The 23,668-nt window shown below is 39.9% G+C and overlaps 1 protein-coding gene across 6 annotated transcripts; it reads right to left on the reverse strand.

Moving 5' to 3' along the window:
- Window positions 1-106: 106 nt before the first annotated feature.
- On the reverse strand, window positions 107-23,468 carry Crmp (Collapsin Response Mediator Protein). 6 transcript variants are annotated; one of them, XM_076763557.1, is made up of 10 exons: window positions 23,224-23,468; window positions 12,997-13,091; window positions 11,150-11,462; window positions 8,321-8,500; window positions 7,638-7,751; window positions 4,992-5,224; window positions 4,074-4,410; window positions 3,600-3,755; window positions 3,211-3,478; window positions 107-2,935 (listed from the first exon to the last, which is right to left on the reverse strand). In XM_076763557.1, exons 1-10 carry the CDS (start codon window positions 23,260-23,262, stop codon window positions 2,856-2,858), a joined length of 1,815 nt encoding a protein of 604 aa, XP_076619672.1. In that variant the 5' UTR covers window positions 23,263-23,468; the 3' UTR covers window positions 107-2,855. The 6 variants fall into 6 exon arrangements, with proteins under 6 accessions (XP_076619672.1, XP_076619673.1, XP_076619676.1 ...); XM_076763558.1 differs by lacking the exon at window positions 4,992-5,224 and adding an exon at window positions 5,862-6,094; XM_076763559.1 differs by lacking the exon at window positions 107-2,935 and having other exon boundaries at window positions 3,408-3,508.
- Between the last annotated feature and the right edge of the window lie 200 nt (window positions 23,469-23,668).

The following is a 23,668-nucleotide window of genomic DNA, read 5'->3' on the forward strand; positions in this document are numbered from 1 at the left end:
CTTTCGAATCGCGTAAAATGAAAACTGATTTTTTTTCTGAAAGTAAAAGAAATAAAGACGGTAGAATAATTTTTTTCGTTAAACAAATAAAAGAGGCTTAATCCTGTCGATTCAATATTGATGTCAAGTTTTTATTTCAAGCGATCACATACATTGTAACAGACATAAATAGGTACTCTAGCTGTATATCACTTATTATATCGATACACTATACATCTCTTTCGAATACTCGACTCGAGGTCACGCAACGTGAACACATTGATAATTATATTTTTATAAAGGTAAATCTGTTTGCCAAGCCTCCGCGTGTGCGATTAATGAATTCCCATGGAAACCCTTCTATGCAAAACGCGGATTTATTATAATGGCGAACGGATGTAAAAATCCTCGTTATCAAAGATGGCGATGTTACTTTTACCAAAGAAAAACAAACTATAATTATGTATCTTCAGCGAATGTAACATGCAAGATAAAGGCTCAATAAATTGTTAATAGTCTATAAACGGTAAAAACGAACGGTGATAACATTTTCTCAACAAACTGTAATATTTCGGACAAAACAAAACCGCTTCTCGATTAAACAGGCTTCAAGCAGTCTTATATAATCACACACATCCAGCTATGTAATTATTTAAAGACAACAATGCATCGTGGGAAACAGTGGAGTCGTTTCGATAAAATAACTGCGATCAATAGCCTAGAGATCTAGCCTAAATTATGTCAAATAATTAAACGTCACATTTTTCTTTAATCCCTAATATAACCCATTTCGCGTATAGAAACTCTTAGAAACGCTTATGAAATTTCAATACAAAATCTACTAGGAAAACTCTCGGATATCTCATCTAAATGCGATCAAAAAATCTCGTCCCAAAAGTGTATCACGGTGTTCACAATAGTGTAAATTCCATATTACAACTGTTACAATGGTAACCAAAGTTTTGGTCGTTTACAAGTAGCTCAGACAAGCCGTACGTTATTCATAAAACTTCGGTCTCGTTCACCTTACACGATAGTGAGTACGTGATGGATATTTATTATGCGATGATTATTATTGTTAATATCATTACTCTTAACGTTATTACCATTAAAACCATTACCGGTAAAATTACTTTCGCAGACGAGTGTGTTAACAGTGCGTATCTCAAGGATTTAATAAAAATAACAACGTATAACTTTCACAAACTAAAGTTAAAAAAAAAAAAAAGGAAAATCAAATCTTCGTAACACGTTAAATTCGGAATGTAGGATTAGGTCGATGAGAAATTAAAAAAAAAAACTTCAATTCGATTTAATCAAACGGTGTCAAATGTCTGCTTTTACGGTAAATTCTGCAGCCAGAATAGTGAGCAACAAGTGTGCGTTCTGTCTAATGCATCGCATTAATTTTTCACTTCCGGCATAGACAGTTGGTTAATCTAGAATTTTAGCGGCCTTGTGTCTCTTTAATTAAAGATTTGTGCGTCGTAATTCAGTTAACGTTCCTACGTGCTATCGTTCACGTGCTAGGCATTTTTCAATTGAAAACCTTGCGGATTACGCTGAACATTTTCAAACGTTCAGAGCAGAACACAGATTCGAAACGTAACGCTGCAATTTTAATTTCGTTGCGTAACATTAGAACGTGACGAAAAACAGAACAATCACTGTTCGATAACAGTTCGGCTCTTAAGATTAAACTTACAATGTGTCGATTTTAAAGCTAAACGTATCGATAGTGTATATAAAATGTATCGTGTTATGCCCATGAGATAATCGCATGTTGGAGAAACCTTGATTAGACGAAAGCAAAACAGATTCCGTATGTAATATTTACACCGGCCATGTAATATTTACATCACCGTACATGATCGACGGTAACATCGCACGATACAGAACGAAAGTCATAACAATAACTAACAACAGTTTAATGTACAATTTATGATTCGTGAACGATAACGTTTTACTAATAATCGCGGCACGAACACCTCGGTCATCGAGATTGCTCTATAGATGCAAACGTATTTTCTGGAGTAATATGTATATGCATATGCAATAAATAAGTAGCTCATAAGCTTGACCTTGGAGTATTTTCCGTATTATCGTTTTAAACATTTTTTTTAATGAGAAAAAAGAAACAAATATAACAAAATTATAACACGCAGTAAAAATTCCAATTGCACAAAAATTCAAATTATTGCGTAACTGTATTTAACAATGGTCATCGTCGAGAAGCGAAAACGCGTACGTTCTTTAGAACAAAAAACTAAACGTTTCCGTACTAAACGCGTTCGGATCGATTGTTCTTATTAATTGTAAATACAGTTACACGAGCATTCGAGTTACTATTCACGTAGAACACAACCAATCAAAAGACTCACGTACCAACACACAATGAACGACCCAGCTACACGAACGAATTCTTTCGTCTATTGCACGCAAAAGTCCATCGTCGAAGAAACACGAACCACGTGGAACGCGCCAACTGTCCAAGGTCAAAGAATGAAGCGCACGGATACACAGAGCGGCAATAAAACGATAATGAAGCGAGAAATGGAGCGACACACGAATATGAACGTACACTCTCTACTTAGCAGTGGCTTCCGAATCCTCCTTTAATGGAACAGACCTTGATACGACGGGAATATAATGTCAATTGCAAACAAACTAAACTTAAAATCTTAATATTTGGTGAGTAGCGAACCTGAAAAGCGGGCTGACAATTCTCACATGAAACAGAATTAAGGAAAATGTGGATGCGTATGTGTGTGTATGTGAATGACAAGGAGGGTGATCAGAGGAGAGGGATTTCCACCGTTCTTAGTAATAAAAAATCCCTATATGCAAAGCGAACCTTGATCACTTTTTTTCATAAATTACCAAAAACCTCCTGCACTGCGACCACCCGGTGGATTGTTCACGCGGATACAGGCTCTTCTCGCCTCCTCTACGTCATCTGTGAAAAAACAACGCTTCCAATGCCGGTTTTCAGTTTAAAACACGGGCTCGCGACTTGAACGGAAGCTTTTTAAACGATAGCATACCTACAACTCGAATACACTTCCTTATGAAATAGTGGAAAACAAATCATCGTTCTTTCAATAATTCATGAAACTGATTATTCAAGAGTCTGACATTAGAGTGACGTGTCAATCTCACGTTTAAAAAAACAATGAGTCATCAAAAGCTAGCGTTCAGGTGTTGATTTGCCCGCGTTAATTTGCTACCTACCGCTGATGGAGAAAGTGGTGTCTTGCAAATTCCTTTGTCCTTTTAGTCGAGGACCTTTCGACGATGGCGTAACCACGGCCGAATCTGGTAACGTCGGCACGCAATCGGGCATCTTTATTTTCGGTTTCGGGTTCGGGGAACTGTTGTTCATCTGATGAGTCTTAGCTAGCGCCGCTGCTCTAACCTGTTCCTTCTCCTTCGCAATGGCAGCGTCCTCCTCAGCGTGTTTCTTCGCCTCGACGTCGTTTCGCGCCACTCCACGCGGTCTCTGAACAAACAACGCTCAGTTTCACCCGATCTATAGGCATAATTGTCCATTTACTTTATTCGTGTCTACTATCTTCGTTAAGCTTCACGATTATTTTCACTATATTTCATAAATCTCATACCTTTTCCCTATTCTTTATCATATCATACACGTATTCATTGTGGCATGGGGTCTCCACGAACTTTCCGAAACCGTGGACAGCCTTCAGTTCGTACTCGTCCACGCAAACGCGTCCTCCCACTATTACGTACTCTATTGCTCCTTCAATCTCCATTCCCTGAAACCGAGTAACACCACCGATTGTTCTTCGCTCGTTGAACTCCTTAACAGAGACTATTCTAGAGATAGAGGATGATCGATGCATCGTGTGTTACCTAATCCAGACCTAACTGTTTTTCGAATAAGTACTTAAATATTAGCTCTACTTAACTTGTTTCCGGAAACGAGACACTCGAAGATGCTAGAAAACAGTATTATAAAATCTAAACTTGAACAAACACATTAAATTGAAACAGTAAATGGCCGTCAAAGTGTTAAGAATGTGTTATCATCGACAAGTAGAGAAAGTCGTACCTAATATCAATTAGACCTTTACCTCGAAGATGTTGAAGTCGACAGCCTGTACGTGGGTCTCGGCGGAAATCGTACGATCCTTGAACTGATTCAAGATGATGATATCGGCATCCGAACCGACCGCTATCAATCCTTTCTTCGGATATAAGTTGAAGATCTTCGCGGCGTTCGTGCTCGTCACCGCCACGAATCTCGCGGCGTCCATTGTTCCATTGTGGTAACCCTTTTGCCAAACGACCGACATTCTATCTTCGACGCCGTTCACGCCGTTCGGGATCTTCGAGAAGTCGTCTTTGCCCAGAGCCTTTTGGTCCGCATTGAAGGTGCAGTTGTCGCTACCAACGACCTGGAGGTGGTCGCTGGCGAAATAAAGAGTGGCGTCAATGCATCGTTAACGGGGAATGAAGCTTGGCAAGGACAAAGGTGAAAAGCAAAAAGGTTACCTTGACATCTGACAAGCTAAAAAATAATTTTTAAACCGTGAAACCGTATCACCGAATAAACGTCTGAAGCCGAACGCTGACCGTTTCAACAATCTTTGAACGAGTTTTCCTCTGCCCCGTTTAATTAAGTTTAATGCCGCTGGGCGAGATAAAAGCAACTTCCCACGCGGTGTCTATTAAAATTACGTTCAGTTACGCTAGGTATCGTGTGTGCCAATTCGTTCACGTAATTTATTGCCGTCAATTTGAATATTCGTGCCACGCAGACGCATGGACGTGGCGCAATAATGCGTAAATCTAGTTATCTTGGATCTCTTCATCGATCGTACGTCTAAATCGACCTGCGGTCCTCCGAGCTTTAACGGTGATAAGGAAAACCGAATGTTACAAAGCTAAGATCGTTTCTACTTGATTCTTCGTTTCTACAGTTATTTGCATCCATATTGCAAAGGTGTCGACAGACAACCCTCGAAATATTTTTTAGTTGGATTACTTACTCGATTAGGCTATCGATTAGATACACAGCTGTCGGGGAATCGGGTCTCAACGGCGGACTAGTAACGTAACGTCTCGCTTTTTCGATATCTTTTCCATATTGTACCCTACCATCGACAGCCACGCTACATGCGAGAGTCTCTCCGAACACGACGGCACCCTCGTATCTTTTATCCGATATAACTGCGGCGGCGCTTCTGCTCATCACTGATGATACGTACAGCGGGCAATTCACCTAAACGCAACATTTTTATCCTCTCACTGGTCTATTCATGGGGCAGAAAGTATTGGCCGCTCGAGGTCGCTGACCATCCTCCATTATTACGTTTAACTACCCCATTGTTCCGTGTCTCGTGCCTCCGCCTAATGTTACGTAAATAATTTCATTAGACACGAATAAGGGTTTCAACACGTTCAGTTATGAGAACACCCTTTCTGTACAGGCTACAATAGAGAGACCCGACACTCATGTCTCAACGATTCAAAGTAGGGTGAGTGCCCCTGAACAGCCAAATTTTCTGCCCCGACCATTTCTTATTCTACGCTAGGTTAGCACATCGAAACAAGGGTAACGTGCTAGCTGCAACAACAGCGATTACTGATACGAAAGAAATTAGGGCAAAGGAAAAGTAAAATCAACTGTAGCTACGATCAGCGTGCATGCAACGAGAATTTCGACAGAATTGCTAAATATAATTTCCGGAAGCATGCAATATCGGAGAACGGTGCAGGTTGCGTGTACGTTCTAAGCGAATCTAGATAAATTCGAATCGCTGTAGCATTCGTTCGTGGCCTGGTGTTTCGCCATCTTCCGATAAACGCTCCGGATGTCAAAGTCACCCTAAAGAACGATCGCGATGGCGTCGACTCACTTGGCCAACATATTCAGGAGGACATTAGGTGTTTCTGGATCTGGCCTCAGAGGTGGACTCAGAACGTGACCCGCGGCGTGTCTCCAACATTTGTGCGCATAGTTTGTGCCATCTGTGCCGATTGCGGCTGCCAAGGTCTCGCCGAAGACGCAAACGCCATTCATACGAGCAGCAGCCAGTGCCTCCGCGGCGCTACGACTCATCACATGCACTACATACAGTGGACAATTCACCTAAGCATGCAGAATTTCAATCGATACAACATTAAATCAATCGTGACTCGATCTTCGAGGAAAGGTCGAGGAAAATCAGAAATACGCGAGGATGGTTCACCGAACACAGGGTCACCTAATTAAGTTTCTTTTTACGTGAATCGATTCTTCCCACCATTATGCATACAAGTGTTAAAGCATGACCACTGAGAATGCAATACTTTACAGGATATTTCTTATTCTATGCTAGGATATTACTTAATCCCAGCAGGCGCTGAAACCTTTCATCATTAACGTTTAAACGTTTTATTATTCGCTTCCTTGCATTATTTATGACTTCCTTAACTCATAACGGACGGGTCACGCAGATTTACGTTCTCCCATCTCAGCTTTCTAAGACTATACGTGAATAGTTATTACTCTTATCATATTTGTGAGCAGTATCGGTCATGAAAGTAAATAAATTTTTACTAGCGTCGATGTTTATTTGATAACACTAGAGTATTTTTACTTAATTTCCTTGAAGAATGCCCGGAAACGGGACAATGTAGAGCAAGAATCGCCCGTTAAGTGGTAAGTTGTGTAGTAGTTACTCTCGTTGGGGGAGTTCCCCTACTGCCACCTAAACAGTTGTGACTCGTCTCGTTGGTCCGAGTATAGTCCCGGACAGCACCGTTATGTTCGTGAAATAAGTAAGAGAGGCAGAAATAATAAGCGATTAACCCAGACAGACGGTGGTACTAGGCTGGTGGACTTGAAATATCGAATTCCTATAACACGTATGTAAATGCTTATCTTTCTGATTCCGTTATACTGTTATTTATGACACAAATAAAGTTCCCGTGTTTTACATTGGAAAATTACGGAGCATCCCCCATACTCTCCCGATTTAACACTGTCAGATTATCACTTTTAAATCGCATAGTTACCAAACAAGGGCGTTATCCAATAGATAAAACAATCTAAGTTCCAAGAAATACCGATATCGGTGATAATTTAAGATGTTATCGATAAAAAAGACATGGATCTGGTTATCTGTCCATAAAGTTGTTCGACTAAAATTTCTGTTACTCCGTATTTGCCCAAGAAAAAATTGGCAAGATCGTATTCTTTGTATTTGATCGCCCACGTACAAAATACTGCAAACATGAAATACGAAATATCTCGTATAACGTCTGCAATGACCGTACTTTAATAATTTTATGTACGGAACGGTGAGAAGAATCGATTTATGCAAAAAAATATTGTCTTCGTACCTTGTCCATTCAACTTTTATCTGAAATATTCTATCGTAACTCCGACATCGAAGTGGTCATATTCTATCGTTTATCAGGTACTCTATTCCCAGCGAACCATCCTGCGCAATGATGAGCAAACATAAATAATCATTCGTGAATAAAATACAAAATGCATGCATTTAGTGTGGTTAAAAACTCAGAAAGAAACGTTACACAGTTCATCGTACGTAAGAATGGTAATCATATTGAACAAATATAAAAGGCAATTTCTAAAAATGGCTTTTTTTACATTCGACACGTGTTGAATATGGCTGTCACCGACTTACCTGACTGGCTATAACGCACGCCCTATGCACAGCTTCGGTTTCGACTTCTTCGGGCCGTGACATTTCGTGGCCTTCCGGCCCTGTGATTCCAGCCTCGAGCAATCGTTTCGTGTTCTGAAACAATTCCAGATAATGCAGGCTACATCCGTCAGCAAATTCGTGAACTAAATCTGTTCGTACCAGGCAATCGCTATACAATCACTTCAGACCCTAGGTGAAGACTTATCTGTCTAATGGAACTCCCAAAAAAAAAAACAAGCAATAAACCCTAGACTAAACGTTTCATGATATTCAGCCATTCGTTTCCTAAGCTAAATTGAACCGTTCACTTGCCAAGTCGATTAACTTCACAAAAGTGAAGAAATCGATGAATAATATATGTATATTCTTCCTTAATATTCCTTTCAAAATTTACATTTCCATTTGTTAATTTATTGTGCCATTATTACCGAAGTTATTCTATGTTTCTTGCAGTCTGGTGCAGAAAATTGGCACACCATGTTGCCCAATTTTCCTAATTTTGGCACGCAAAGGGTGCTTGACCCGCCATCGCTGCTTTAGAAGAAGATTCTTAATAGTTTCTAGCTTGTGACACAGGAAACAAACTTGGTACAGCTCTTAATCTCGAATTTTCAAATCTACATTGTAGGTAAAAGAATCACAATTTTATTAACAAATTATACCTCTGCGATAATATCGCCATTTTCGGCGTGGACCATGGCGATGGCTCCCAATTCCTTGCACACCTTGAACACCTCGATTAGTTCGTGGTCCCTGAGCATATACATGTCCCGGTAAGCCATGAACACCTTGAAACTGTTGATTCCGTGTTCCTTCACCAACGTCTCCATTTCCTCTTTGACCTGCAACAGCCAACCGTGAACATTAGAACGGGAGACTCGTATCCGAACGGAACGAATGGCAAGTCTGGCCAAGCGCCGGCAAATAAGGAGCACGATGAATTTACATGCATCCGTATGCCACACGCGCGATTTCCTCACCGATCGTTCGATACACCATTCACGATCCCGATTACAGTTACCAGCCACCGCCGTAGCAACCCATATCCAGCGATGGGAATAACAATGCATCGACACCATCGACACCAACTCGTAAATCAATGGTTCCCAAACTTTTACAAAAACATCCCCTCAAACACTATTTTTACCAAAGGTTTCTTTCGTATACATATAAACTTATCTCAAAGAACGAACGATAAAATGTGCTTTTATAACAGTAAGACTATTCTTGATCTTGATCTATTGTTATATAACCTTTTCTGAAGATTTTGATCCCTAAATTTAAATTCCATTCAGGCACAATCCCACCAATTCTACGACGCAGCGAGTACATGACGCGAATATGGCGAAAGACAATACAAACGATGACGGAATCGGTCAGAAATGAAATCGAAGCTTTACACTTGTTTCAATTACAATTGCGAATCTCTAGATTTTAACAGTTTTGTTAAATGAAAAAATATGAATAATATTTCGATGGCGATATTTATTTTGCTAGGCCATATTAGGTACCTCCACCCTGTCTATCCATCAGATTCGTGCGATTTGCCAATTTGCCGGCAGACCTATCGCTTTTCCCATATTTAGAGACGTAGCTCGATCAACATCTAGGCCAGAGGCTCGCGCTCGTTTCAAGTCCAACGATCTAGCCAGAGAGATCTGTCCGTCGATCGACGTTCGAAGTTTCTTGTATACGAATGGCCAATAATGACAGCAATCGATCCACCAATGCCAATTTTTCTGTTGATTCGTGCGTAGATTTCGATCACCGGCGTTCGACAAAAGAAGCATTCGAGGTGGACCGTATCCTACTGGTAATTTCCGATAGACGAATTACGTAAATTCCATTTACTAGCTGGCGTAATATGGTTTGCCATTAGGTTCGGTTCAATGTCGATGGGAAACACAATGCACGAAAATGGCCACTCTTGGTATTCCTCCGGGAAAAAAATATTTTTTACGTTACAATCCGTCTACAATCTAAGAGGCAAGAAAACAATGGCTATTTAATCGACACGTGATGGGAAAGTTGCAATAAACGCACTTAGAGATCGGATTGTCATAGCGAGTACGACTCATCTAATTAATGTGCTTCGTCCTCGTCTTCTTCCGAAGTAATTATTCAAGAAATTGTTCAGAAAGTGTGTAGTCTAACAAAACGGAGGGATCGTAAAATCGTTAATAGCATGTTCACCGATAAATGCAAATCTAACGTCGATGGAAAGAAGACCAAAATAGACGAATACATTGTAAAAGTCTGCGTGGAACCATAATGGAGTTAGAGTCAGTATACTAGAATGGAACTGCATGAGTGCTTCCGATGCAGAGCGCTTAGAATATATTAATCGCATCATAAACCAAAATGTTTATTTATATGTAAAGGTAATTTGTGCATTCGGTGCAACGGTGCATTCCAGCAAGATAATAATCCATAGCATATTAATTCAAAAACTATTTTCATTTTTCATTTCCAATGTGTGGAACCACTGAGACCATAGGAACCATAATAAGATCGCGTTATAGGAAACTTTGTGACTCGTAGAAAATGTGAAAACGTTGTTCCAGTACAGAAAAATTAATTGTAAAAGTAAGTATCCCAGTGTTTACACAACTGAGAATTCTCGTCTGTGACTGCAGTTAGACTGTCACTACTGCCTTATACGAGCTTGATTCACCGCGTTATAAGAGGATTGTCGCAATTTCTTCACCGTGTTATGTAAGCCCATATTACGGTAGTTTAGATTGTGCGTGGATGTCCTATAACAATGTTACTTTTTGGAAGCAGTCATTTCCACTGCACGCAAATGCATCCTTGGCGAACGTACAATTTAGTTATTTCTCTGTAGTAACAATTTCAGACGCGTTTATTACAACTTTCAAATGACACATGAGAAATCTCTTTCGTACGAGTAGCAAGAAAGGGGTCACGATGGGTATGCTTTCTTTTCTAGGAAGGACTCGTGTTACGGTAATTATCTAATTCCGGGCGACTAAATACACTGTAGAGCGCGTGTGAACTGCATCGTACGTGGCACGATGACCTCGCATAACGCAGTCATTTCAACGTTGATGGCAGATCTCGTTAATGCGTCCCAATGGTTACCGCCCAAGGTCTTTCTAGGGTTTCCAATATTGCGAGGAGGCCAGAACGAATACGTTCGAGGGTAGCAAATACCACAAATCCAATTAAAAAGTGTCTTATACAATAAGAACCATAGACGTAACGATTTGTCGTAGGATAAGCAGCATGCAGACTGTCTTCGACTTACTAGTAAACAAGTAATACGCATCGTAAGTAGAAATAGTAGTGCATGACTATGAGCACGGTGTTATTAGTGGAAGATTCTTCCCAGGGTCTACCGGAAAGGAAAGTTTACAAAGTGAACAGGTTGAGGCAAAAACAAAACCATACAATTTATTGTACGATAAATCGTCACGTCTGCGACGACGTTTACGTCTTCTCTTAGATGTTACGTCGATGCTGAGGCTCACTTTTGGATTCCAAGACGTGATGGCGACATGGAGCGAATAATCGCAGCAGACTTTCTGGTCGGCGGTCTCTCTGTACCTATGGTACGCCTCTAACAGAGACTCGTCCTTCCTGGGGATGACGAAGTCCATGATCATCGTGGTGCCACCGGCGACAGCCGCCTTCGTACCCTGGTAGAAATCATCGACAGTCTTGGCTCCCATCAGCTCCAGCTCGAAATGGGTGTGGGGATCTATGCCACCGGGCATCACAAGCTTCTGACAAGCGTCGATGATTCTTGTGCCACCCGGTATTATCAGATTGCGTCCCATTTGCCTAGGGACAGAAAGATTCTCATTATAGCTAAATAGCTACGACTGCGGCGGAGTTGTACGGTTGGACGCGTGCAACACGTGCCTTCAATTTTTTGCTAATTTCACGAAAATAAGAAATACTGTTTCGTTCCGCTTTTTGCCTCGTCTCTTCGACGCGCAGCATGTCGTGCATATGGGAGTCCGGAACAGAGAATCGTATCTTAATCGTGCAACGCATACTTCGGAAATTATTACGTTGGATGAGCATTGATTTAAAAAAAAAAAATAATCTTCGATCTATCTCGCAGATCAGTTTACGTATTTTGTGACAGCTTATGGCAGACTACATTATCTCTTAATTGCGATCTAATTCCTACGAGAACACTTACTACTGAATAGAATACATAATGGTACGTCTTATATAGATCACGCTTATGCGTGTTACACGTGTCGACGCCGAGCGTATCGCAGAATAGTAATAGACTTTTCCCCTCAGGGTAATTAATGGATAATTAATCGTAAGAAAAACGATAATGCTTTAAAGTTTGGTGTCCATGAACCCCGAGTTAAGAACCACTGCTTTAGAAGAATGGGGAAAAAAATTCCATTAACACGTTATATGCGGGCGTTTCGCGCGTGTATTCTCCGCCGACTGCGGTCAGCATGAATTAGCAGGGTAAATTATACTGCTTTTCTTTTGTGGTGTACATAGTATTTCCTTGTAATTTGTCTATTTGGCTTCAATTATCTTTACAGCACGCTACGGTTATTACTACCGACGACGTAGCAGCCACAAACATGAAATACTTCGCGACGTGTTAAACTACCCGCAGGATGTGTTAAATTTCGCTAAAATGTCGGTGCATTCCACGACTGAGATCTATAATATTTTAGAAGCAGTAGCAGTCCTAACAAAATACAATTTACTTACAATTATTCCAATATATATTATCCTTTAAATCGCACATGCAATGCTCGCATAAAGGAACAATTAAATTATAGAGCGAAGTTCGAATAAAATGTTGCTCGCCTTGGTTAAATTAAGTCTTCGCTAAGAACCATCGATCATCTATTTCCTGCCATTAAACGCGACAGATAATTATACGTCACGATCGAGATCCCAATATTATTGGCCTCGTCAAACCGACTATTAGACGGCGCATGTCACGCTCGTTTGACAAACTACACTCACCATCGACGTGTTATCTGTTTGACGGCGGGCTCGCCACGCTCATTGATAAAACGACTGGCGTGTACAGCATTTCGCTTGCGTAAAGAGGCGGGAAAACACGCGAACGGAATGCTGAATGACATGGTAATCGTTTGCATCGTAAATCGGAAAGTTTGTTTGCTTACATCCACGCTCCGTGCATCCCCGGGACCATCTTCGCGTAAAAAGCTTACGTAAAAAACGTCGAAACGCGACGCTGAATGAACTGAAGCGTTCGCGAATCGAGACCAAACAGATCCCAAGTTCGAACGACTATGTACACAAACTTGTTTTCACGCCGATTGTATAACGCGTGCAATAAGCGTGAATTGTGGCAGACTCTTACTTAATGATACCGTCTTCGATGTAAACGTCGGTGTTAGTAACGCCATCCTCCGACACGATGTTTCCATCCTTGATCAGCAGCCTGTTTTGCGAACTCTGAAAATCAAACAAACAGTCGTTATCGCCTTACAACTTTTCATTTTATAAAAGATCAGGAAAATGTTCTAAATACTTCGAGCCAACGTTTCTTAGAATTGTTTTTGTGCTCCTTAACCCATTTTTTTTTTATAATTAAACTGGCCATCTGATGCTACAACCACGGTTACGATTAACTACGAGAATAAGGGGTGACGTTCTTCTTGCGAGAGTAACCGTACCTCCCGCATATTGTCCTTGATATTCGTTTGCAACGTGCGTCGGATCCGACATCCGGTGCAGACGATTAACGTGCGTATATTGCTCCACGCTATAGTATAGCAATCAGTATATAATAGAAGCTACGCTTCACGCACTTCCGCCAATGCTGGATTTAGAGCAGTACGCGATGTGCTCCGACTGATAAGCATACCACTCCACACGCGCACACATGCAACGCGATGCATCTTTCCATCCGAAAGAATAGAGGTTTCTCTTCCAACGTTGTTCTTTCCGGGGAAAATCTCGCGTTTTTCACTGACCTAGTCCAAAAATTACCATACAATGAGCTTTGAAAATCACGCACGTACCTCGTTCAGAGGGTGAACCTTTTTATTTACAAAAACAAATTAAATAAATATGAGTCCCCATAATCTCATACATGGTTTGCTTTTTGTATTAAAAATTAATCCTAAAATCAACAACAAGAGAGGCTCATTTGATCGTAAACGATTTACTGAAAAGTGTTTCAAGTAAAACTCAACATCAAAGGTGACACCGAGTAATCAGTTTTTTGTTATCTTGCATTTTTATTGAGATACGACTGGCGCCTTGTGGTTTTTTTTTTTAAATGGAACACCCTGGAACATCGTTTCATAATTCGAAAGAGTAACGATTAAGTAAAAAAGGTATTAGTGTAAACAGATCAAAAGTCAATACTCACCGAGATATACTTTAAAGAAATTTTTAAATGACTGAAAATGCATGAGAACGTATCGTTACACGCACGTAGTGTTACAACTGCAGAAACACTTCACGCGTTACTCTCGCTTATTAATCAATTACATAATTGCGTTCAGCGTAATAGGCAACATTCCGAGTACCGTTCACATTAAAAATTGTTCCACGAATATCTTAGTACTAATTGTATTATCTTATACTCTTTCGCTTAACATACTCCTTCGAATTCCAGAATAGCGTTCCATTTAAATTTGGAAACGAATACCTATAGAAGTTTAAATTTAATTTTGGGTCACATAGATTAGAGCAGCAAGGTTAATAGCTCGTTTCTCTTGCATTAAACTCCAAGATTCTCCTTAAAATTGCACGAGATAATTGGAATAACGAACCTACTCGAATCGTACTCCAGTGGTACGAAATTTAGAACCCTTGTTTTCATCGCCATAGTAGTCGAAAGCAAGGTTCCCCTTGTTCGTTTGATTGCTTTTTTCATGTGTTTGTTCTCTCCACTTACGTTACGTGCACCCTCTTCACGCCTCGCTGTATCTCTTCCACTACACCTAATCGTTCGAGGCAAGTAGCCTGGATCAGGCTACTTTCAAGCGTTCTAAAGATCAAACGTAATCACTCAAGAGTAGAAACGCGCCGGTGATTACGTAAGTGGCCTAAGTAAATATTTTTCAATATATTTTGTACAGTGTATGGACCAATATCGATCGATAATAACCGACAGAAGGATTCTACGCTTAAGTAATTTTCCTAATCAACGACTGTTGATTAAACACTATCGTCGTCAATGGATCAACTACTCAAACGCGATTGAAAAAAATCTAGCAACCGTACAACCGTGCCTCTGCAATTGGATAAATCGGATTTTTAATTTTAAACATTTTTTAAAAATTTGAAATTGTGTGTACCGAACAGACTGGTTCGATCAAACGAAGAGAACAAGAGACGCGAACCGTGAGTAACATAAACGCGCACGAATTTATGAACTGACTTAACATTATGTCGACACGGAGGCAAATTGAAAGGAGACCAGACTGCGTAAAGGACTTGTGACAACCACCCCTAGGCGTTCCCCATCCGGGCAAAGATAAAAGAGGATAGGGGAGAAAGTCGAGGGTTGGGGAACGAAAAAAAAATAAAAGGACAATCCGTCGCTGTCGCCGTCGCCACCCACGTTCCATAACCGACGTTGGGTCTGCACCCTTCACGTTCTGTAATGCAACGCGTGGTGCAACCAACCCTTCGAGGGGCGAGGTTCCCGCCCCGTGAAATTGCTTCGACCCCTGCATGAATCTAAACCACCGTTAACACAGAGGCTTTCGTGAAATCGATCCCAATCTGCTTTGCTGCTCTAAAGTGTCGCGCGGTGCAAGTCCGTTAAATCGAATTTACAAAACAACTAAAGTGAGATGGCCCATCCGCGTCCTTGCATTCAATTCGTAATTGTTTTATCGTCATAGTTCGTTCGAACGATCCAGGTCACCGAAAATATTAAAGAGACACAAAGACGATGGTATTTTTACTTATGAAATGAAAGAGCAAACAATCTGATATCGGTTTTCTATATGTTTCCTCCATTCAGCGAAGAATAAGGTTGTACGCAACTCTCGACGGAAACTGTGGGAATCGAATGAATATCGAGTCCTCGTTGCCGCGATTCGCGTGGGCGGAGACCTTGTCATCCTCGCGGTACAGTTATTAGGCACGGGCGTGAACATGTGCGTTTCGTGTGTCAGGCTATCTCTGCTCGGATATTTTCAGCGAACAGCGGCTTAAAATACGTGGCCGCGTACGCCGCTGCGATTTTTTAAAAAAGAAATCCCCGCTCGCGGCGGCCACTTCGATACGAAACGATCCTCGTAGCGCGAAAAATTTGAACGCGTTCGTTCGAGCTTTCTTTCACGATGCTACTAAATGAGTCAGATTACAATTTTTATCGAACGAACAACGCATCGAAAGCTATTAGTCTTCAAATCCAAGTTCAAAGGTTGTTCATTTAAATTATCATTCCGATAACGATGTTGTTAGGTCTGTTAGGGCCACGTCGAAAATACGCTCCTGGCAAAATCGATATCGCCAACATTTCCCGGCCACACGCCTCGAATTCGTCTGCACGAGCACGCACCAGACTAAATAGGAGATCTTATCGAGCGAGACTATAGCAGACCTAATATAAAGGGCCGACCCTTGCAATGGGAACACTGAAATATGTATCTCCGGGTTCGTACGGTGAACTGGAGTTTATTTCCAGCGTGAACGATCGAACGTTCTGTTCGACTTGTTGAAAATTCTAATTCCAAATAGAAAAAGTTGAAAGAAAGATGAAGGAGCGAATGGTAAACACGTGCTCGAGTGTTTTATTCGTGGCTCGAAATTCGTTATCCCGATAAGAATTCCGTCCACCTACGATAAACATCGAAGACGTTCTAGGTGGTCCCATTTGAACGATCCGCCCTGTACAACGACTCGTAAGCTCGATCGAACCACAAACTCTATTCTTATCGCGATAGGATCGCTTCCTCGTCCGGTCGTTTGCGTCGGATAGTCTGCAAACTGTTCAACATTCGCGTCAAACATAGTCGCGTGCGCTGAAACATCGTTAACAGTAGGCGTTCCACTTCGTATGCACGCGGTCCAATTAAAACCAGATTTCTTCTTCGGTTACGGTATCTCCGCGCCGCGCGAAATCGAAGAAGAACGACAATTAACAACTTTCACAGAGGGAAAAGGGAGTTTTCCGTCGTCCGCCTTTAAGGAGGGAAACTCGCGTAATTAGAACGCCTTCCCAGACGCGAGCGTTTTCTGTTGTATTCCTCTCAAACTGACTCCATCGAGGAGCTATTCTAGTATGGGCGTCAATATTTTTTGTGTTCTCTGAAATTAAAAAAAAAAAATATAACTACTTGGTCGAATTCGTGATTAAAAAATACCAGAGACTGATTGATTTTCATTCTTATAAAGGGGGGTAGTGATAAGAGTGGTTCTAGGAACTGGAGAAACTAGTAAACAATAAGAATTGTCTGCGGTGTAAATGCAATATGCAGAATGCGTTTTTTAAATACACCTTCTCTAGGTAAATCAATTCTATTCGACATTCTGCGTACAAAAGTATCGAGGCACGACTATTGAAAACGTAATACATTACGAAACATTTCATATTTTATGTTCGTATTCTTCATACTTATGTAACACTAACGACCATGATTGCGGGTATCGGGTAAAGAATGCGATTTGTAAATAGATTTAATGCGATTAGTGGTGGATCTACGTCCTGAATACTCTTGCTATCTAAATTTCTCTTATTAGTTTAATATTCAACGATTTTAAGTACCAAAGCATTCTCATATTAAATCATCAGATAAGTATCGCCGTCGTATTCATACTCAACTAATTAACAGAGCTATTACTCCAATATGTTTTAGATCTCTCTACTCCTTTCACGGAGGTCTATAAAAGAAAAGTAAAATCGATACAATAACAAGCTAGAAAAAAACATATAATCACTAACGTACACCGTCAATCAACGAAAGAATTCTGCAACGTTGTTCGATACGTGTCCAGCATAGTGATACCAGTACATACGCGCCGTTTGTTGCAGAAATACGTAACATACATTGCAACGCAGGTAAATACAGTAAAAAAGAATTTCGATAATCAAGAAGTTTGTATCAGATTAGATAAAACTTCATTTCGCTTCTACTACGAATGATTTACGATCAAATGACGAAAGAAATTCAGGACGTTGAAGTATTGCCACGGTTTTAAGAATCATCCCGCGTAATCCGTCTTCAGGCTAATCGAATGAAAGTGTTAAAAAAAAAAGGGTCAATTCCGATCAGCTTGCGTGCTCTAATTTCCATTTGTATACGAACCGCCAGGGAAACGACAGCGGCGAGTCACACCTGGCTTCCCCGTCGCGTCTATTTATGCCTCGGCAATAATACGAGCAATCTACATTTTGGGTGACCGACTTACAGCCGACTAAATTCGCCGTCAAGTTCTCGGCGAAACAAAAAGATGATCGCGTCCGTCGAAAGTAGGGCTGGGTCTGTTCGGGAATTCAAACGCTGTGAACAAAACTTAAATATCGCTCTTTAAATATATATTATTATTTGAAGATCACTATTAGATTATCAAGATAGAAAAAAAAAGATCTCAATGTGTTTGGTTCGAAGGGGCACGTATCGTGGGTGGGAAGCCATATTTTCCTCGAGTTAAGACGAAAGGCCTATAAAGAGGTCCTTCGAGAGCTCTAGAACCTCTAGCTATATTCATGTGGATTAAGAGATACACTTTGCACTATTTTTGAATAAATATTTTTTTCTTTAACACTTAACGACATGGTTAATAATATTCTTGAATATTATTATCCTCTTACTTTTCAATCCATCAAAGCAAAAAAAAACGCTTTATTTCAGGTTTTTCCAGTGGTCTTGGCCCTTAAGACGAAAGGCCTATAAGGGGAAGTCGATTTTTTGAAACGTTTGGACCCAGAATAGCTCCTTGAATCGAGCCACGCTGCCTTCTAATCGGGATAAAAAGCCAGCGGCAAAAATGTCAGTGAACAACCACGGATTTATTTTTACCCGCGGAAAGCGGTCCAGACCTCGCGAGGCTGTCCGCAAAGACACGCAACGCGAAACAGAGGATCGCTGATTCTGCTCGGCGCTGTCGTCTGGTTCGTGTGTCGAGTGCGTGCTCATAAAATCCCAACTCCGTGGTTTTTCCGACTTTAGGTCGACGTAGTGTCGACGAACTATTGATTCGTCGCGTTCCTCCGCGTTCCCTTGCCTAGACAGCCGAAGCCCCAGTGCCGTACGATTTTCTTAGACCGACCAATTCGCCGGAAACCGCAGCGCCAACATAGAGTTCAGCATCGACGAAGTTTTCCATTATCGGCTCGACGAGCGTCCGCCCGATCGAACTAAACCGCGAACGCGGGCGAAATTTAATTCGTATGGATAACCAATAGGGCCAACGTATAATAATTTTTTATACCAGAGCATAGGTCAAGTATTAATACCCCTAACAGATCCAATTTATATATGGAACATGTGTAACAAACATTTCCAGTTGTTCCTATATCTTTTTAATGTATCTTTATCGGTCCACGTGTGGCACGATAACTTTCCGATCATCCTGTGTACAGAAATTTAAATGATTATAACTCTTAACAAATACGGCTATCGGTTTAATGAAAAACAAAATTCATCAAGTTCATCTTGGTTCAAACGATAAAGATGTACATTTACTTTACACGTGCGTTAAATTTTAAGACAACCAAGATATCGTTTTTAATCACTTCTAAAAATAAATGAATACTTTGTATTATTTTATAGATATTCGAATTCTATTGTCCCAATAAACTATCCGTAGATTTAAACTTATGGCCGTAATAAGACAGACACGTGGCCGCCATGTTACGAGGGCGTAGACAACGCCCTTGAAGTAAAACAAATTAAAATAAGTTTTCTTTTTATGAGAACAAAATGATTATATACATATGTATATCTATCTTACATTGCAAATACTGCTTATATATATGTATACTTAAAATATTACATCTTTATTGATCCGGGTCATGAGTGCCGGTGAACCTTTGTGAAATCGATGATTCTTAAAAAGTGATCGATAATCTGTATATGTATATAAATATATACAAACATAGTTACATCTAAAAATATACAAATAAAACGGTTCGTTGTGTTTTATATTAGTGTATAGTGGAGGACAATATCATCTGTAATCGTCATTGAATCATTACAGCCGAAAAATGTAAATCTATGCATTAAAAAATAGTAAACCAACGAAGTACTCGAATGTTCCGAGTCCCACCTACGATCTACAGTTCCTCCAAAAAAGGTATCGCGTGAACGGATACACGCCACACGTTTTATCGTACCTGAGCCGAATATACACGACGCATTGTGCACAAACCAGGCGTACACGCATATACAGGGTGTTCGGCCACCCCTGGGAAAAAATTTAATGGAAGATTCTAGAGGCCAAAATAAGACGAAAATCAAGAATACCAATTTCTTACCTCAGGCTTCCTTAAAAAGTTATTAACGTTTAAAGTTCCGCCCGTACTGAATTTTTTTCAAGAAAGTGAGTAGGATTTCGGGGGTATGTCTATTCACCAAAAATGCTTGTAATTGACCTCTGTAACTAAATATAATTTTTTGAGTATGATTTGAAATTTTTTAATTTCACCTAAAAATTTCAGTACCTACACGAATTTTTTTCTCAAAAGTGGGTAGGATTTTAGGGATAGGTCTATTCACCAAAAATGCTTGTAATTGACCTCTGTAACTAAATATAATTTTTTGAGTATGATTTGAAATTTTTTAATTTCGCCTAAAACTTTCAGTACCTACTCGAATTTTTTTCTGGAAAATGGATAGGATTTTAGGAGTAGGTCTATTCACCAAAAATGCTTGTAATTGGCCTCTGTAACTAAATATAATTTTTTTAGTATGATTTGAAATTTTTTAATTTCGCCTAAAAATTTCAGTACCTACTCGAATTTTTTTCTCGAAAGTGGATAGGATTTCAAGGATAGGTCTATTCACCAAAAATGCTTGTAATTGGCACCTGTAAATAAATATAATTTTTTTAGTATGATTTGAAATTTTTTAATTTCGCCTAAAAATTTCAATACCTACTCGAATTTTTTTCTCGTAAGTGGGTAGGATTTCGAGGGTATGTCTAATGACCAAAAATGATTGTAATTGACCCCCGCAATCGAAAATAATTTTTCCAGAACGTTCTGAAATATTTTTTTTTTGCCGAAAATTTAGGCAACCTACCCTGTCGATTTTTCTTAAAAATTACTTTTTCATTTTTAGTAATTTTGTTTGACACCCTACAGAAAAGTTGTCTAATACTTTTTTGTAGGTACCCATGAGCTCTACTTCAGAAAAAAGTTTCATTGAAATATATTCACAATTGTAGGAGTTATGGCTGTTTGAAAATTGGACCATTTTTATGGGGTTTTTCTCATTTTGCGGGGACAAGGACCAACTTTTCGAATATTTTTGCGATTTGTACATATTCTCCACCAAAATACGCGTAGTTTGCTTTTTTAAACATTAAAATCGTCCCATCCGTTCAGAAGTTATAACATTTTAAAGATTCGCACGAAATTTCGGGGTAACATTTCTGGCCAGAAATGATATTTTCGGTAAGGAATTTTTTTCTCGAAAGTGGTTAGGATTTCGAGGGTATGTCTAATGACCAAAAACGATTGTAATTGACCCCTGTAAATAAATATAATTTTTTTAGTATGATTTGAAATTTTTTAATTTCGTCTAAAAATTTCAGTACCTACTCGAATTTTTTTCTCGAAAATGGATAGGATTTCAGGGGTAGGTCTATTCACCAAAAATGCTTGTAATTGGCACCTGTAAATAAATATAATTCTTTTAGTACGATTTGAAATTTTTTAATTTTTAACAAAGCCTCAGTCAAGAAATTGATATTCTTGATTTTCGTCTTACTTTGGCCTCTAGAATCTCTCATTAAAGTTTTCGTAGGGGTGGCCGAACACCCTGTATTTTGACGCAGATGTGCACTTGGCTCTTTTTACGAGATAGACCGATGCCGGGCGCCAAGACGCTTGGATCAATAAGGCCGTTTGCACACATACCGGCAAAATCGGAACCGGGCACGGCACGGCGCGCGCCGCGGCGTCTGGCTTGTCGAATTCTGCACCGGTTCCCTGTCATGATGAATTTTGTGTAAAAGACACCATTTAATTACACCGTAATCGACATCGAAGCCGCAGCCGGATCCGATTTTGCCGGTATGCGCAAACAACTTGAGGCGGCAACCTTACGATCACTGAAGATGGTGCGTCGAAACTTTCGGTTTTACTAGTGACGCAGAAAACACCCATGCTTACGTATTTACTATTCCACAAATCCCTAACCAACTCCCCAGACATTTACGCGTTAAAATTATCGATTTATATATGGTGTTCACCAGAGACGAGATTGAAAGTACATACGAGTTAAAGAAACAATCGATCTCTGTTTAATCAATTTTGTTAATAATACACCTGACCTGTATCGTAGTCTATTTTTAGTAAATGTACTTTCTACTTATTTAATTAAGCAGACATGTTCGTCGCATTTATCTCATTCGAGATTCTGTTGTGTTATAATCTGAATCGTTAAATAAACCTTTCGCGTTGGTTATCGATTGGAAGTTCAGTGACTTTATGCGCTATACGCAACTTTATACAGCTCGAAATTAATTCACGGAGTCGATGTACACCGAATGCATTCGCATTCGTGAAACAGTGACTCGAGAACGGTGGACAGCATCTCGAAAAAGCAATTAACGTTGTCATGCCAGTTTAATGCAGTATTAAATACATAATTGCACGAAAAGGCGGTAAAATCGATGCAGTACCGCGGACACCGTCAACAACTAATCTTGCGATAGGTTGAGACGATTCAGGGATGCGTGTATACTAGTTTATTGTAATAATCGCGTTTCAGATATATTTGTATCGATACGTGCTCTCGCACGGTTCACTGGCATGAACTGGTACCGATTACTTTACATTTACACAGAAATTTATTTAATCATTAATGATATTAATTATCAAGCAAGTGATTACACTCCGGTTGGCCTCACTTTCTATATCACAACTGATTTTTTTGTTTATGCAAATAAAATGTAAAATTGAACCGGATATACATATCTTTATGTAACAGTTCATTTTAACGAAATTTTGTATTACAGTACCGTTACACGGCTAATTTCTAGCAGAGTTTTACGACTTTATTACATATATAAATCTTCATGTAGAAAATAAGTGGAACATCATCGTCGAGATGAAAATTCTCGCAAAACAGGCAGTGATAAATGTACTAAGAAATTATTGATCCGATAAAAGTAAATGAACTAATACGATTGTAACGTACATTACACTATCGTAAAATAAATGTTAAATATCACGTGTTCGAACTCAGATGTACAAATATAATTTATTTGTCGAATGATACTGCACGTAACAGTAGACAAGCCGGCACGTTTCTAATGTGTTTTACCTAAATTTCCGTCTAAACGGTCCATTCTGCACAATTTAGTTACAAAGCGGTGCTTGATCGGTAATAAATCGATTCCTGTAGAAGCATTCGAAAGGATAACGATGAAAATAAATCGGCAAACTAACCTGCAGGTGAATGGGCACTTTCTTCACCGGTGTGCTCATCTTCGATCGAATAAAGGATTACGTTGCTCTGGAAAGAAGCCAATCACTCGATCGTACTCTTCTACGATGTCCACCTTGCGCCGAAATACACGAACACTAGTTTTCTTCGCAGAAAAATGCTTCTCACTCACACGAAGTTCTTCTTGGGAAAAATCAAAAAAACGCAAGATCGAATCGAACAATCGACTGCGACTGACGCTACGTGTGCGCGTCGCGCGACGGAGGTAAATTTTCCCCCCTACTCTCTTCGTTTTGGCGAGGGTGGGGATATCCCCACTGAAGATGGCTCGTCACATGCCTGCGAACTACAGAAATGCACACATTTATAATTTAAAGTCGTCGCTATTCTTTATGCACGAAATCTTTTTAGCTTATCATTTCGGTTTGCTTCGATATTTTATATCCC

Source organism: Colletes latitarsis, chromosome 4 (assembly GCF_051014445.1).
Source record: "Colletes latitarsis isolate SP2378_abdomen chromosome 4, iyColLati1, whole genome shotgun sequence".
In the NCBI taxonomy this organism is placed as follows: Eukaryota; Metazoa; Arthropoda; class Insecta; order Hymenoptera; family Colletidae; genus Colletes; species Colletes latitarsis.

Excerpts from the sequence above, each read along its gene's own strand:
- Crmp (XM_076763557.1), bottom strand. The coding sequence starts at position 23,262 with ATGAGCACACCGGTGAAGAAAGTGCCCATTCACCTGCAG. Across the intron at positions 7,752-8,320 it reads ATGGCGATATTATCGCAGAG|AACACGAAACGATTGCTCGA; the intron begins GTATAATTTGTT and ends GAATTGTTTCAG. Across the intron at positions 3,756-4,073 it reads TCGACTTCAACATCTTCGAG|GGAATGGAGATTGAAGGAGC; the intron begins GTAAAGGTCTAA and ends ACTCGGTTTCAG.